Source organism: Octopus bimaculoides, chromosome 14 (assembly GCF_046866305.1).
Source record: "Octopus bimaculoides isolate indiv1 chromosome 14, ASM4686630v1, whole genome shotgun sequence".
NCBI classification, from domain to species: Eukaryota; Metazoa; Mollusca; class Cephalopoda; order Octopoda; family Octopodidae; genus Octopus; species Octopus bimaculoides.
The window spans coordinates 60,988,561-61,006,289 of NC_142941.1; the positions used below are offsets into that span (position 1 = coordinate 60,988,561).

At 40.5% G+C, this 17,729-nt stretch overlaps 2 protein-coding genes and 1 long non-coding RNA gene across 7 annotated transcripts in view; 1 reads left to right on the forward strand and 2 right to left on the reverse strand.

Annotated features, from left to right (window-relative positions):
* Positions 1–2,126, reverse strand: part of LOC106870534 (uncharacterized) — a 66,567-nt gene extending 64,441 nt beyond the window's left edge. For all 4 annotated transcript variants that reach the window (XM_089363148.1, XM_089363141.1, XM_089363145.1 and 1 more), the window contains exon 1: positions 1,779–2,126. The gene's annotated coding sequence lies outside the window, so the exon portion shown is untranslated. The remainder of the gene's footprint in view (positions 1–1,778) is intronic.
* A 96-nt stretch (positions 2,127–2,222) lies between these two features.
* LOC106870528 (dynein intermediate chain 2, ciliary) lies at positions 2,223–8,318 on the forward strand. 2 transcript variants are annotated; one of them, XM_014916654.3, is made up of 2 exons: positions 2,223–2,373; positions 5,048–8,318. In XM_014916654.3, the coding sequence occupies exon 2, from the start codon at positions 5,062–5,064 to the stop codon at positions 6,934–6,936; it is 1,875 nt and encodes a 624-aa protein (XP_014772140.1). In that variant the 5' UTR covers positions 2,223–2,373; positions 5,048–5,061; the 3' UTR covers positions 6,937–8,318. The 2 variants fall into 2 exon arrangements, with proteins under 2 accessions (XP_014772140.1, XP_014772141.1); XM_014916655.3 differs by lacking the exon at positions 2,223–2,373 and adding an exon at positions 2,509–2,644.
* LOC149132793 (uncharacterized) lies at positions 3,976–5,251 on the reverse strand. Its single transcript, XR_016244356.1, has 2 exons — positions 5,164–5,251; positions 3,976–4,386 (listed from the first exon to the last, which is right to left on the reverse strand). It is a non-coding gene; the product is annotated as an uncharacterized LOC149132793 (long non-coding RNA).
* Positions 8,319–17,729: the final 9,411 nt, after the last annotated feature.

Below are 17,729 nucleotides of genomic sequence, written 5' to 3' on the forward strand. Positions count from 1 at the left end.
GAAGACAAGATAAACTTGTCCAGTGCGCAACGTCTATTTCATTAATGGATATTCTAATGTAATGAAGGTCCCCGATCGAATTTTCACTCATTCGAACGGACGGAAATGACATTAAATACTGTTTAAATATCATCTTAATAGCAATAAAGATATCAATAATAATAATAATAATAATAATAATAATAATAATAATAATAATAATAATAATCCTTTCTACTATAGACACAAGGCCTATAGTAGAAAGTCTCGAAAAGTCGATAGATATGACAGGTTAGCTTGGGAAGTTAAGCAGTTGTGGTCGATGAAAAAGGTAGTAGTAGTACCAATAATTGTCGGAGCTCTGGGAACATTGAGCAAAAATCTCGAGAAGTACGTAGAACAAATAGGGGCTGCAATAAGGATGGAGCACTTGCAGAAAACCGCACTGCTTGGAACCGCTCGAATACTCCGGCTGGTGCTCGAAAAATAAGAGGTGTTACCTTAGTTCAATGGTAGTGAACAGCTGAAACCGTAGTACATCTCCAGCATTAGAAGCTGTGCAAAGCATGAAAGGCAAAGTCGACCTTGGCGGAATTCGAACTCAGAACATCGCGGCAGACGAAATACCACTGAGCATAATTATCATCATCATCATCATCATCATCATCATTATTATTATTATTATAAAGTAATAATGATGATAATGATGATGATGATGATGATGATGATGATGATGGGGGGGGGGGGGGGTTCTTTCAAGAGCCACAGGCGCATGGATGAGGTGGGTTTATCACAAAGGACAGTCATCGATTTGCGTGAGAATTTGCATTAAAAAAAAGATGAAGAGAAGTAAATGGAAAAGACGATGAAATGCAATAGAAACACAAAAGATGAGTGATCCAGCCTCCCAAAGTGTACAGCACTAAAAAAAAAAACAAATTACGACGATCAAAATCAAGAGCCCCCCCCCCCCCATCCCACTTACATCGACAACTTGATTGTAGACACTAGCCTGGAAGCCCCAGGACCCCAGGGCAAGAAGTGTGGCGAGCGGATTTTATTGCTACGGCCTGGGTTGGAACCCGGCCATAATAATAAGTAATTCCTTTCAGAATGGTGTCAACCGACTCTTCTTGGGTGATACTAAACACCATGACGATGACATCGTCCGCAAATGGCGGCACGGCCCACCCTTGTTTTACAACCATCGGAGTGCAAAGAGCTCCTCACGAACGCACGGTCGTGAGATGGTTGTGATATATAAAAAGTTTTGAATAGGAACCGGAAAGCGAAGTATGAACACGCGATGCGCATGTGCACACTGAATTCATAAAAGGGAAGAGAAAAATAAAAACGCAATGCGCATGTCAAAGAAAAACGGAAGAAGAGAATAAACCAGTTATATGACAGTTATAGGCTTGCTACGTCTTGACACCGCTATCACACAGTTATGCTGCAATTTTCTTGTCTTAGTTCAAAATGGACGCCTCCCCCGCAAAAGCTCCAACTTCCGAAAGCCAACAAGTATAGAAAAAGCCTTGGTACTACTAAAGCAGCACGGTCCCGAACGCGCAGTCGCGCAGTCGCGCGTCCGCGCTAGCTAGTCGTGAGTGGTCGATCTTAACCCTAACCCTATCCCTAACCCTAACCCTAACCCTATCCCTAACCCGCGTGTGCAAATGAATACGTGTTTAGGGTTAGGGTTAGGATCGACCACTCACGACTAACTTGCGCGTTCGGGACCGTGCTGCTTTAGTAGTACCAAAAGCCTTTTTTTTTTTTTTTTGGTTGCCGCTTACCTTCTCAGCTGGATGCACCAACAACCCAAAGCGAATGTGGGTTGCACTTCAATTTTTTTAACATCTCCCTCTTTGCCTTTAAGCCATCGGTATATCCGTCGATTGCTTGTTTGGACAAATGTGAAGTTCATTTTCTTAGTCCTGGTCTCGTTGTTTTTGTTACTGTTGTTTCAAATGTCTTTACAAACTTTATCTGAACGTCGTTGGTTGTGTCGACGATGTATTAATTGTGACGTCATTGCTTTTGTTTATTATGACATCAGCAGTGATTGCCATTACCATGACGTTGTTGTTGTCTTGTAAAAACTAGCGTCCAATCTCTAAAATTTTCTCTTATCCCTTTCTCTCTCCCTCTCTTTCAACCTCTCCCTCTCTTTCTCTCCCTCTCTTTCTCTCTCCCTCTCTCTCTCGCATTCTCTCTCACTCTCTCTTTCACCTTTTCTATTTTCTTCAGTTATCTCTGCCCATCTTTCTCCTCTCCTTCTTAGACTCTAGGCAATTTCCATTTGTAAGGCGACTGCATAGAGTTTTATACAAATTGGCCGGTGCTTTCACCCTTGCCACACCTTGGCTTCACAGCCTGTCCGGCCTGTAGGTAAATATGGCACTGGAAAGGGGAAATGAACAGTGAAAGAGAGAGAGAGAGAGAGAGAGAGAGAGAGAGAGAGAGAGAGAGACATGCACCTTTGCGTAGGAATCAGGGATTGAAAGAAAGAAAGAAAGAAAGAAAGAAAGAAAGAAACAAACAAACAAACAAACAAACAAACAAACAAACAAACAAACAAACAAACAAAGCGTAATGTAAATACAGAAACGTTAAGACGAGATAGCTGAACGCTGTGTGAGTTACAAGGAAAATAACTCATGTAATTATATTTTTGGTTACTTCCCTCAATAAAAATATTCGACAACGAGTCAAGAAAATGCAAAAATTTATTTCGGTTTCCTTGAATTGCTAAGAACATGAGAGAAGAGAAAAGGAAGGAAAAAACATGTTTTTTCTTAGATGGCCTAGGAAACAATTATTTCGAGAGAATCGGAAATACAAATTTGTGGTATTTCTTCCGGGTGTTTTAGGTTCTTAGTTCAAATCTCGCCGAGGTCAACGTTGCCTTTTTGCCTTTCAGAGTAGACAAAATAAAGTACCAGCCAACTACTGGGGTCAGAGGTATTGACTACATCCTCCCCAATTCACACGCTTGAGCTGAGCTGACCCCAAAGACCAACCGCAGATGTGGTCTGGCTGCTTGGGTCATGTACTCCACATGGAATCCCCACTGGTGTCCCTGCTGTACATCCCGGAAGATGAAGCTCCGCATCGACAAGGCATGGGCCCTCTCCATTCTCCTCTATGGAGCAGATCCCTCTCGAAGAACCTGGAAAAGAGGATCGACGGCTTCGACAACAAAGCCCTGAAAACCATCGAGAACATCAGACGGTACCATCACGCTACGAACAAAGAACAGCGTGTGCGCACGAATCTGCCTGTAGCTTCCCACCTTATAGCTACCCGTCGCATGCGCTGGTACGGACATATCCTCCGTCTCCCGCCAGATTATCCTTCTAGGGTTTTACTCTCATTCGATATAACAGCTGTGGGTCAGAGGAAGCCTTGTGACAGGCCCCCGTACCAGACGGCTGGACGTGATTGAGGAAGATCTCTAGAGGCTCGACGTCACCTTGGAGGATGCAGAAGGGTTGGAAGGGGACTCGCCAACGATGGCGGGCACTGGCGAGTTTGGTCGGCTCTGCGCATGATGATTTCTCTGGAATTACTAACCTTGGATGACTCCAGTCCCCCCCCCCCCCATCAAGCAAGACCATGAAGCCAGAAACCAAACTAGGCCAAGTCTGCCCCAAAACACCCACCCCACCTCACACACACACACACACACACACACACACACACACACACACACACACACACACACACACACACACACACTCAAACAGGGCGGCGAGCTGGCAGAAACGTTAGCACGCCGGGTGAAATGCTTAACTGTATTTCTTCCGCCGCTACGTTCTGAGTTCAAATTCCGCCGTGGTCGACTTAGCCTTTCATCCTTTCAGGGTCGATAAATTAAGTACCAGTTACGCACTGGGGTCGATGTAATCGACTTAATCCGTTTGTCTGTCCTTGTTTGTCCTCTCTGTGTTTAGCCCCTTGTGGGTAGTAAAGAAATAACACACTCAAACGCATATTATACCTGGCCTTATGTTTAATTAAAAAAACAACTGGATGGAATTGGATTGGATTGTCCATGTTCAGTCCACTGCAAAGCAAACGTCTCATTATGTTCTGTCCATTAGAGAATGGTTTGCGATCATATCTGTTTGATGAGCCGACGCTGCTACAGTGACTCGACATAGCTTAGTATATAAAGAAACAATAATTTTACTAAATATAAGGCAAGGAAGATTGGCTGAACCGTTAGAACATTGACGAAAATACGTAGCAGAATTACTTCCCGGTCGTTACATCCTGAGTTCAAACCACACTGGAATTAACTTTGCAACTGTATGTATGTGACGTCACTGATTTCTTGTTGTTGTAGGAGTAGTAATAGTAGTAGATGTCGTTCGTCTTTTTCTTCCTAATCTTTTTCTTCTAGTTCATGTTGGAAGAGAAGGAAAGGGATGAGTGGTGAAAACGTGATAGTCAGCGAAGTAATGGGAGGAGAGAGAGAGAGAGAGAATAGTGAAGAGGCACGGTGAGAGTGGTGAGCGAGAGAAAGAACATTTTGTCACGTGACTAGTTTCTGTTTTGTTTTGTTTTGGAGACGCAGCCTAACGTAATAGAATAAAATAGAATAGAATAGAAAAGAAGAGAAGAGAAGAGAATAGATAGATAGATAGATAGATAGATAGATAAAGCAGATAAAAATAAACCAGATTATTTTGAATTCATCGACGACGAACGGTTTGTCCAGTCGAGAGTTTATTGGAACTGTTTGTAGATTGGTTTTAGTTTTACTCCCTGTTGGTAACTGTATTAACACAGATATGCATATATAGTTGCACACACATGCACATACACTCACACACACACACACACACACACACACACACACTTACACACACTCACACACACACACATGCACAAATGCATACCATATATTTCCATGTATACTCATGTAGACCTAGTCTGTAACTACATAAATACATACATATACATGACATTCTATATTACGCTCACGTAAAAGATATAGACGTACATACAGTCGTTATTCGATATATCTATCTATAAATCTCTTTGTATTGAACAAAAGGACAGAGTGTAACAATGGCTACCAGAAGGAAAAGCATATCGAAAAAGGATAAAAAGGACAAAACGCTAACCGAGCAGCCTGAACTTGAAGCCGTCAGACCGGATATGTTAACTCACCGGAAATCGACGAGAATGGAAATGAAAACCAGCGAATCGAAAATGAAAGAAGAATTCAGTCTTGTATTGACACCAACTGTGAAGCCAGAGTATGACAATCTGGTTCGTTTCGACTTCAAAACGTCACAATATGCTGAGGTACCATTTTTAGACCAAGTTATCATTTTGACGTTGCTGCAAGGTAGTTTGATCCATAAAGATATGGTAGAAGGTCCCAAAATAAAGACAGACGTTCCAGTTTTACCTCTACTAGAAGAAGTGGAGCAGGAAATGTTTACAGAGCACATTTTTTATAAGAAATTGGTGAATGCTTTTAATTATGGTGATCGAGGATCCCAAACCTACAACTACAGAGCTCGTGAGCAGGGCACCCTGACGGATCCGCCGCCAAAATCGACGTTTTCGGCTAATGTTAATCAATGGGAAATTTACGACTCTTATATAAGAGATTCCAAAAAACACGAAACGGAGAGGAAAAAGCCACCAGTCAGCAGCAGTTTCTTGGATTCTAAAACAGCTATTATGATGATGGAAAGAATGGTGAATCAGAATATTTTCGATGAGATCACAAATGATTACAGATATTACGAAGATGAATCCGATGAATTTCACGTTAGCTATGGTACCATGCTACCTCTTTGGAAGTTTTCCTACCACAAAACCCTGGGTTTCAGTGTAACGTCCTTATGTTGGAACAACCGTTATTCGGATTTCTTTGCTGCCTCCTTCGGCTCCTACAATGTGTTTCAGCAAAGATTCGGCGGCTGGCTGCTGTTGTACAGCTTGAAAAACCCGTCGTATCCGATGTACATATTTCAAACAAACAGCAGCGTTATGGCTTTAGACTTCCATCCCGAATTCGCTTACTACATTTGTGTCGGGCTTTACAACGGTCATGTTGCCGTGTATAATCTTTGCAAGAGCCATGATGCTTTAGTTCAGAAATCCTCCAGTTTCACAGGGAAGCACCACTACGAGGTGACTGAAGTAAAATGGCAACCAAAAACCGAAGACGTGGATTTAATTTTCTGCTCGGTGTCTACCGACGGAAGGATCTTGCAATGGAGCCTCGTCAAAGAGGAACTAGTCCAACTGGAATTGTTGAAACTTGAAATAGATCCGCTCCCTTTCTGGGACAGTAATATATCAATCTTGTCGTTCGGTTGCGGTAGCTCGTTCAATTTCCATCGCAAGTTTGATCATTTGTATTTGCTCGCCACGCAAACGGGCAAAGTTCACGTCTGCTCAAAAAGATACTGTAATGAAGTCTTGTACACGCTGGATGCCCATTCTATGGGCGTGAATAAAGTTGAATGGAACCACTTCCATCCAAATACATTCATTACTTGCAGCGACGACTGGAGCGTAAAAGTATGGGAATACAACGAGGAATACAAAATCCCTTTGTTCACGTTCGATCTGGGCAGCAGAGTGACTGATGTCGCCTGGGCTCCATATTCGGCCAGTGTGTTCGCTGCCGCTACGTCGAAAGGTCGTGTCCTCGTGTACGATTTAAACTTAAACCGCTACGAACCGATGTGTGAACAAGTGGTGGTGAAGAAGAAAGACACTGAGGTTACCCGGATAGCTTTCAACCCTCAAAATTTCAGCATCATTGCCGGGGACAGCAGAGGAGATGTCACCGGCCTGAAACTGTCCTCTAACCTTCGCAAAATGCCGAAATTGAGGAAAGGAGATCCACCTCTTGAAGGACCAGCGAAGGAGGCAGCAGAGACAGCTAAACTGGACAGGATATTCTCAATGGCCAGATAAAATTCATCATCATCATTATCATCATCATCGTCATCATCATCATTATCAAAACCATCAACAACAACAACCACAACAATAATAGTGATTATCCTTTTTACTAAAGACACAAATCTTGAAATTTGGGAGGGGGAGAGGCTAGTCGACTATATCGACCCCAGTGCGTAACTGGTACTTATTTCATCGACCCTGAAAGGATAAAAGGCAAAGTCGACCTCGGCGGATTTTGAACATATAATGTAAAGACGGACGAAATGCCGCTAAGCATTTTATCCGGCGTGCTAACGATTCTAATAACAGCTACGGCGACAGCAACCAGAAAAATGGTGGATTACAGCAACAACGATGACAGTGACAGTAGTAGCATTAATAAGAATGATGACAACACCAACAACAACAACAACAACAACAGCAAAGACAGTAAAAACAATAACATGACTAACAACAGCTACAACAACAACAACAGAAGCACTACCCAGCATTGGCAACAGCGTTTAAGGACCAAGAACAACGGTTGAGCAACATCTAATAAGCATCACCGTAACAGCAATAACGTTGACGCCACCACAATGTCAACGAAGTTGACAAGAAATGTCAACGTCAAAGTCGTCACCGCCAAAGTCGTCACCGCCAAAGTCGTCACCGCCAAAGTCGTCACCGTCATCACGACTCCAGCCAACATCGTCAACAACAACAAAAGCAACAGCAATAACACCAGTAACGTCAGCAACAGAGATTCTAAGGACTTCGATATGCCAGTCTTCATCATCGTCATCATCATCGTCATCATCATCTCCACTGCCATTATCATTATCATCACCATCATCATCACAACCACTACGACCACCGTCCTCATCCTCATCTTCGTCGTCGTCATCATTATCTTCATCATCATCATTATCATCATCATCATCATCATCATCATCATCATCATCATCATCATCATCATCATCATCATTATTGTCATCATCATTATGGTAACCAATGTTGGTTGGTGCCAACAGTAGTGACAAGGTATTTAACAAAAACTACAATACAGAGCAAAAGAGAATTTTCAAAAAAAAAAAAAACGTTTTTCTGTTTTCTTTTTAAAAAAAAAAACAAGAAAAGAAATAAGATGAAAAAATAGGAAAAAAAGAAAATTAAAAGAACACACACACACACACACACACAGAAAGAAAGAAAGAAAGAAAAAAGGAAGAAGAAACAAAATAACATTACTGACGGTGAGCAAACGAGGTGAGTCTATTGAGAGATGAGGGGATGATGGTATATGAAGATGGCAGATGGCTGAGTCTATTATTGAAAAATGAGATGGTGAAATCTCTGAAGGTTTGGAATATTTGTCTTTTACAGTAAAAACACTATTTTCTGTCAAACTCAAACTTCTGTTTCTTTATTATTATTTTTTTTTTCTATTCATTGTTTGACTGACTAACGTCCTGTCGTATTTTTAATCGAACCCATTTGCGGTACGTGCGATCTCTCGGATGTTACGGTCTGTAACAGCTGACATATTTCGAAAACAAATTCTATCTTGTATCTTTTATCTTCTACTTGTCTCACTCATTAGACCGCGGCCATACTGGGGCACCGGTTGTCAAGCGGTGGGGAAGGGACAAACACAAACGCACACATACTTCCATATCTTTTACTTGTTTCAGTCATTTGACGGTGGCCATGCTGGAGCACCGCCTTTAGTCGAGCAAATCGACCCTAGGACTTATTCTTTGTAAGCCTAGTACTTATACTATCGGTCTCTTTTGCCGAACCACTAAGTTACCACCATCAGTTGTCAAGCGATGTTGGTGGGGACAAACACAGACACACAAACATATACACACACACACACACACACATATATATATATATATATATATATATATATATATATATATATATATATATATATATATATATATATATATATACATATATACGACGGGCTCTAAGTTCCAAAAACGCTGAAGTCAACTTTGCTTTCATCGTTCAGGTTCGATATTATATTTTTTAATAAAATAAATAAATAAATAAATAAAGTGATAAATAAACACCATTCTATAGTAGTGGATAGTGGATCTGATAGGCGATCAAGAGCCTTGCCGTATCAATCCTGGTTCAATACCTACAACGACAGTAGATTTAGTTTGATAGACTAAATAAAGATGAAAATAGTTCAGTCATGACCATCCCTTATTTTAGTGTATCTAATACTGTATTGTGTTATTTGTCCTCTCTATTATTTAAGACAGTATGGTATGATATAAAGATTCGACTAGCATTTCTACTCGTTCGAATACCTGGGACGAAACTTTTGTAGTACATGGAGGAGGGTGAGAGTAATCTCCCTTGCAAAAAATTTTATGAGTTATCTCCCTGGAAAGTTTTTCATTTGTGATTTGCTAATTTCAGAAGTGGTATTTTAATTTTTATTATCTCCCTTGTTTAAATCGTATTACGTTGATGGCGAATGTCAGCTGTGCTTAATTATTATCCTACGAAGGATGACAATCAGAAAATATACATGGCTTTGTGACTATCCTTTCTAAGATAACATGCATGCCTCTATGTGGTCGCTTGATCCACTAGAAATAACGGCATAACCTCTTTGCCGTGCTAATAACAGGAGACATTATATCAATATATAACCTAGATATACGAGTTGGGACTGACTATAGATATTGTTTTTAAATATACTAGTCCTACCTTAGAACTGAATAATAATAATAATAATAATAATAATAATAATAATAATAATAAATGCCCTGATGCAGTACCAGGCACTGGCTCTCATGGCTACTGATCTTAACGGATTGGAAGTGTTATCATGTACATTGTTTTGTCTTGGTATAAAAAGATGGGCTACAGCAAATATTCTGCTCAATACCACAGATTTGCTTGTCAGTTGTTTGACCTTAACCAGCTGAGCATGTCCCTTAGTGGCTGACGATATGTGCATCTCTGATCACGAGCAGAAGTAGTGGGGGAGCATCATAGCCTTGTCTTGAGAGGAATTCTTTGGGGTTTGGATAATTCACCTCTGGAAACATGGGTGTTTCGTTCAACATCCTTAAACAACCCTTATTCAGAGACCTTTTGATTAATAGGTTGCAGCATAGATTAGATTACTTAGATAAGTTTCGGCCGAAGTTGACTCAGGCCATGTCTAATTTAATAGCACCACCTGTGGTATTGAGCAGAAACACGGGGCCGACCTGCCCGAGATGCGGTCAGAGCGACGAAACCGTTCTGCACGCACTCGTACAGTGTCCAACCATTTCCGACCTGTGGGCCTATGTCGAACGACTGCTATCGCGTGTGGGACGAGTCAATTTATCAACCGAGTCTATCGTGAATATTGTCGCGCCTCCTTCCTTGAAACGGAAAGGAAGAGCCTTTTTCATCGTACTTGTGGCTATGGCGAAAGAATGTGTATGATGGACGCGTCTGAAAGGTCTAGAGACAAACACTTTGCTCTCTGGTGAATCTCTCATCAGCTTCTACAAGTATCACTTGAAGAGGAAGGTGAGAGTAGAGAGGGAAGTTTTGTCTAGTGAATATCTAAAAAAAAAGATGGGTGAATGTAGCAAGGATGGAACGTGTGAATGACGTAGCCACCTTGTGCATAATCCTATGAACCAGAAAAAGAAAGGAAAAAAGAGAGTCACTTACTGTAATGTGTCTTTTGCATGACACTATTGCTCGAGGTTACCGTGGTCTTTTCCGTAGGTTTTTCTTTCCACGGATAAACCTAATGTGTTTCCCATTTTACACTATGACACTTCTGTGATACACGATCCCTATTGATTGTTTTACTTTTTGTTTGTTTTTTTTTACCGCAATCCCTTTTGATCGAAATTCTACCCCCACTTTTTTTCTTTCCTTCCCAAAAAGAAGAGCCCTACTTTGTATTTTATCCCCTCTGTGTTCAGCCTTGTGTGGCCAATAAAGAAACATATCTATCTATCTATCTATTTATCTATCTTTCCATCCATCCATCCATCTATCCATCTATCTATCTATTTATCTATCTATCCATCTATATATCTATCTAACTATCTATCTATCCATCTATCACTATAAACATATATATATATATATATATATATATATATATATATATATGTTGTGAAACGTATTTGAAAAGTCTGAAACCTAGGTATTGCATTATCCTTAATCTGGGTTGTTCATTTTCGGATGTTCTTCCTAAGGTAAGACAAGTTTTTCATGTTTTGTTGCACACACGCATTTTTGCCAGTATATACGCAGTGAAGCTATACAATAGCGTCGTTTTTATATCGATTGCTATTCTCCAGCAAATATCGGTACCTTGTTGTACCATTCTTATGAATTTATATATATATATATATATATATATATATCCATCCATCTATCCGCTATCTATCCATCTACCTATCCATCTATCTCGCTATCTATCCATCTATCTATCCGGACTTTTCCGTAGGCTTTTCTTTCCACGGATAAACCTAATCTTGCTTTTTGCACTTTTAAAATTTTTCTGTGATACACGATCCCTTTTTGATCGGAATTTTATTTTCTCCCTTTTTTTCACCGAAAAGAAAAGCTCTACATTGTATTTTGTCCCCTCTGTGTTCGGCTCTGTGTGGCTAATAAGGAAACTTATCCATCTGTGTATTTATCTCTGAATGAATGTATATATGCGTGTATGTATACATTTATGCATGTGTATCTGTGTATGTGTGCGAATGTATAAGTATATGTTTTACACTACACATGCGTCTGCCAAAGTCTACAAATGTATGTATGATGTAGGTGTACGCGTATGTGAGTATGTGGATGCATGTATATGTGCTTATGGAGAGTGTGTGTATGTGTGTAAGTGTGTATGTTCGTGTAAGTGCCTGCTGTGTGTGTGTACGTATTTGTATGTATGTATGTATGTAAGTATGTGCATAGAGCGTACATACGTACATGTATGTATATATGTGCATGGAGCGTACATACATACATACATGGAGCGTACACACATACATACATACATACATACATACATACATACATGTGTGTGCATGTGAATGCTTGTATGCGTGTATATGTGTGGTGTGTGTACGTGTGCGTATGTATGTGTATATGTGCATAGAGTATGTACGTGTAAGCGTGTGGTGTGTGTGTGTATTAGTATGTATGTGTATATGTGTTTGTATGTATGTGTATATGTGCTTGTATGTGTGTGGTGAGTACGTGTGCGTATGTGATTATTTGTATATGTATAGAGTATGTGTGTGTGTGCGTGTGTGCATATAAGTGCATGTATGTGTGAGTATATGTTTATATATGTGTATGTGTGTTTGTGTATATGTGCATATGTGTATATGTGTGCACGCATGTCCCAGATGCACACGATCACCTTTGTTTATACAGAACATCAGCGTGTAGAGACGCCTTTAATATGTTCCCAGCAAATGACCGGAAGTCTAGATCAGCCATGATGATTACCAGAAATATAAACAGAAAATCTGCCGGAAGTCAAAAGCATCTACTTCAAACCTAATATTGGCAGAAGAGATAAAGGCGACAGGTGAAATGTCTGTCGATAGTTACTAACATAGTTTTACGTTCTGAGTTCGAATCCCGCCGAAGAATGACTTTAATTTTAATCTTTCTATGGGAATGGTAACCAATGAAGTAAATGAATGATTGCCTCCACCTTCGCTAAAGCGGAGGTATTGTTTCACTTGTGTTTGTTTGTTTGTCCGTGGGCAACATATCTCAAGAACCGCTGGAAGGATTCAGATTAAACTTTCTGAGATGTTTGGCCTCGTGACTGGCACGAACTGATTAGATTTTGGGATCGATCCGGTACCGCAAAAGGATTCTGGGTTATTTTTCCAGTTTTTTACTTAATTTTTGAGAGCGGTCGGGTTCATTTTTAGTATTCTCGTTTGTGAGAGCAGTCAAGTTTATTTCAGATATTCTCATTTTAAAAATCATCTCAGGCTAATCATTGAGAGGACGTTGGTGTTGCCTTGGCGGAGGTTTGCGCTCTCTGAGTGCTCTTGTTACTTAGTATAATTAATAAGTCAAGAAAAATTAAGTTCGATCAACTATACAATTGGATTATACTAAATAAAATAGATCATAACCTAATATATATATGCACGCATTCACAAATATACATCTTTTAGAGAAAGTTTCTTGAACCCAAGAACTCAAGAAACGATTCCCCTGTTTCCACGGCACATAAGTGCCCGAAATCCCAACACTCCCCGTCAGTCCGATACAGAGTTCAAGTCAGTTACATCGATCGGTCCTTTATCTCATTGATCCTAGAAGGGTGGAAAGGGAAAGTGGACCTCAGCGGGATTTGAACTCAGAACGTAAAGAGCCGGAAGAAATGCAGCTAAGCATTCCGTCAGGCGTGCTAACGATTCTTTTCTACTCTAGGCACAAGGCCCGAAATTTTGGGGGAGGGGATCAGTCGATTAGATCGACCCCAGTACGCAACTGGTACTTAATTTATCGATCCCGAAAGGATAAAAGGCAAAGTCGACCTCGGCGGAACTTGAACTCAGAACATAAAGACAGACGAAATACACGTTAAGCATTGCAATACAACAACAGCAATACAACAACAGCAATAACAACAACAACAACAACAACAACAACAACAGCAATCACTACTGCAGCAACAACAACCACAACAACAACAACAGCCACGACTACAACTACAACCACAACAACAACCACAACCACTACAACAACAACAACAACAACAGCCACGACAACAACTACAACCACAACAACAACCACAACCACTACAACAACAACAACAACAACAGCCACGACTACAACTACAACCACAACAACAACCACAACCACTACAACAACAACAACAACAACAGCCACGACAACAACTACAACCACAACAACAACCACAACCACTACAACAACAACAACAACAGCCACGTCTACAACTACAACCACAACAACAACCACAACCACTACAACAACAACAACAACAACAGCCACGACAACAACTACAACAACAGAAACTGCAACCCCAACAATCGGAAGAAAAACAACAGCGGCGAAGACTTGATTATGGCAGAGACAACAGGATGACCAAGGGACACGCCTTCTGCTTTGCCTACATTATCTGGTAATCGACATTATCACCTCAAGTCCAGTGGAAAAGATTCTCACAACTATCTGATAGTGTCTCTTCTAATTGGTGTCTTTAAATATTTCGTGCTAATGACCAGTAATTAGCAGGTCTAAACAGGATCGGATCCATCTCTCAACAGACGATCGCACGCATTGCGCGCGCACTCTCACTAACACACACATAGAGATATACACATACACATACACTCGCGTGCGCGCACACACATGCACACATACACGTACACACGTACACTCTCACATAGGTACATACACGCTCTATCATATGCACGCGCATAATCCAGGAGAGAGAGAGAGAGAGAGAGAGAGAGAGACAGACAGACAGAGGGAGACAGACAGATAGACGCACAGACAGACAGTCAGACAGATAGAGAGAGCGATAGACACAGATACATACGCACAAAAATGCATACACGTGTTTATATACTTAGATATACACACATACACATATATATACATAGGTAGATGCAGCCATACTTACACATATACATGCAGATACATACATATACACACATACAGATGTAAGCATACATACACACATACAAACATACATACACACACATACATACATGCATACATATATACATGCTTAAATACACACTGATAAACACACGTGCACGTATACATACATATATACATACAAACACATACATACACGCACATACATATATACACATATATACACACACATACAAAGTTGCATACATATATTGAAATATACATACATACAAACATACATACATGCATACATACATAGTCATACATATATACAAACATACATACAGTCATGCATACACACAAACATGCATACATACAAACATGCATACATACGAACATACATCCATCCACCCATCCATCCATACATACATACATAGTCATACATGCATAAATACCTACATGCATACAAACGTACATACATACAGTCGTACATACACACAAACATGCATACATACATGCATACAGACATACACACATACAGTCATGCATACACACAAACATACATACATAGAGTCATGCATACATACACACACATGCACATACATACATACATACATACATACATACATACATACATACATACATACATACATACATACATACATACATATACACCCATCTGCCGTTTCTATATGAATCACTAATTAACACGCCGGACAGAATGCTCAACTATATACGGTCGTAATGTCATACAACGAGAGTCCCAAAGTTGTATCATACAACACACAACGGTCACAACCACTACCACCGCCACCACAACAACTACCACCACCACCACGACCACCACCACCACCATCATTCCTACAAATCAACACCATTCTGACATTTTGCCTCTTCGTAGCATCACCGCCATACATACATACATACATACATACACACCCATCTCTAACACCCCTACCACCAACACCAATAAGAGAGCGTGCTGGAGATCAATCAGTCTGCTAGAAATAGCAGTCGTACCTCTATCAAATCCCTCCCCACACTCTTAGGTAAGAAGTAAGGACATATTGGATAATGTAGATACCAATAAATATGATGTCGGGACGGTCACGGCCGGATTGAGATTAGTCGCAGGTAGGCTCAGTTTGAATTGATACAGAACCAATGAGAATCAATGTCTCATGCTGTTATTTATGGGCGCATATATGTATATGTGTGCGTGCGTGCGTGTGTTTGTGTGTGTGCGCGTGTGTGTGTGTGTGCGTGGGTTTGTGTGTGTGTGTGTGCGTAAGTATATATACAAATGTGGAGGCGCGTGACTTAGTGGGTAGGATGCTGCACTCGTGATCCTAAGATTGTGGTTTCGATTCCTGGAGCGGACGATGTGTTGTGTTCTTGAGCAAAATACATATTTTCACGTTGCTTCATCCACTCAGCTGGCAAAGGTGAGTAATCCTGCAAGGGGACTGTCGTCCTATCCAGTGAAGAATATATACGGGAAACCGGACTTCTGAAGCTATGGTTCGGGAGGGACCTGTGATTCTTAGATAGATAGATAGATAGATAGATAGATAGATAGATAGATAGATAGATAGATAGATAGATACATTTCTTTTATTAGCCACACAGGGCTCAACAAAGATGGGACAAATACAATGAAGAGCTTTTCTTTTTGGGAGGGGGAAGGGAAAAAAAGTAGGGGGGTGTCGATCAAAAGGGATCGTAGGAAGGAAAAAAGGGGGGAGTTCGATCAAAAGGGATCGAGAAAAAAAAGGGTGGGGATCAATAGGGATCGTGTATCACAGTAATGTTCTCGTGTAAAAAGAGGGGAGGACAGTTTAGGTTTGGCCGTGGAAAGAAAAGCCTACGGAAAAGACCAGGGTAACCTTGGTCAATGTTGTCATTGTTATTGAAGGAACTATAACAGTAAGTGACTCTCTTTTGCCTTTTTGTTTTTTCTGGATTTTTTTTTACTCCTTTATAGTGTTATGCTCAAGGTGGCTCCGTCATTCACATGTGCCATCCTTGCTACATTCACCCATCTTTTTTTTAAGCATTCACTAGACAAGACTTCCCTTTCTACCCTCACCTTCCTCTTCAGGTGATACTTGAAGAAGTTGATGAGAGATAGATCGATAGATAGATAGATAGATAGATAGATAGATAGATAGATAGATAGATAGATAGATAGATAGATAGATAGATACACACACACACACACACTTCAAATGAAAGAACGTATTTAATATAATTGAAGAACAATATATAGAAAGAAAGAGCGCTTGGCAGGGAGATATATGGATTTGGTAATGGAAGTATAGCACGGTATTCATAGCTGGTCTTAGTAGCCCTGTGATGCTGTTAAAGAAACGATCAAGCAAAGTTTAAAGTTTGGAGTTTGTATAAGGGTTATAGGTTATGGTTTCAGAGCTGGAGGTTAGGGGCTGAGGTCACGGTTAAGTGTTAGCAATAAGTTTAGTGTTTAAGGGTAAGGATTACGGTTTATTGTTAGGGTTAGAATTAGGGTTTGGGTTAGAGGTTAGACAGAATGCTAAGTGTTATGGTTAGAGGTAAAATAACAACGCTATCATTTATCAGGCGGGGTTTTTTAATAACGCCTGATAACAGATACGATCTTGTGTCGTCATTGTCATTGTCGTCCTTCGTCGTTGTCGATGTTCTCGTCTCGTCGTCGTCATCGTCATCGACGATGTTCATGTTGTTGTTGTTGCTTCTACTGCTGTTCTTCTTTAGCTCCAGATGTGTCCTGCTCCTGTAATGCTGTGATCAAAAATATTCCAGCGATGAAGGTCCGTGGGTTTTTAAAGGGAAGTGTTTCCTCACAGCAGTTTTATTACAAAGCTGGGTGAATATAGCGCGAAAGGCCCGAGTGAACGGGCCTACTCTAAGCATGCGCCTCTAGATCGAGTGGAGGGGATGAAGAGGAGGGGGCACTTGCCCTAGAGGTCAGAGTGATCGTGGTTTTTGTGGATTTTCAACAGCCAGCCGCTGGAAGTCTCCCTGTTTTGGTAATTTTAAATGTTATAATTTTGATATTTTGTTTTTAAACGCTTCAATCCCTCTCTTTTTGTTGCGTATTGTCCTGTTCCGCCCCTAATCTTTTATATGAACACTTGGTGGTTAATAAAGAAAAGATTATTATTATTATTATTATTATTATTATTATTATTATT

Bases quoted from the DNA above. Each gene is read 5' to 3' on its own strand.
- LOC106870528 (XM_014916654.3), top strand. From the start codon at position 5,062: ATGGCTACCAGAAGGAAAAGCATATCGAAAAAGGATAAAAAGGACAAA.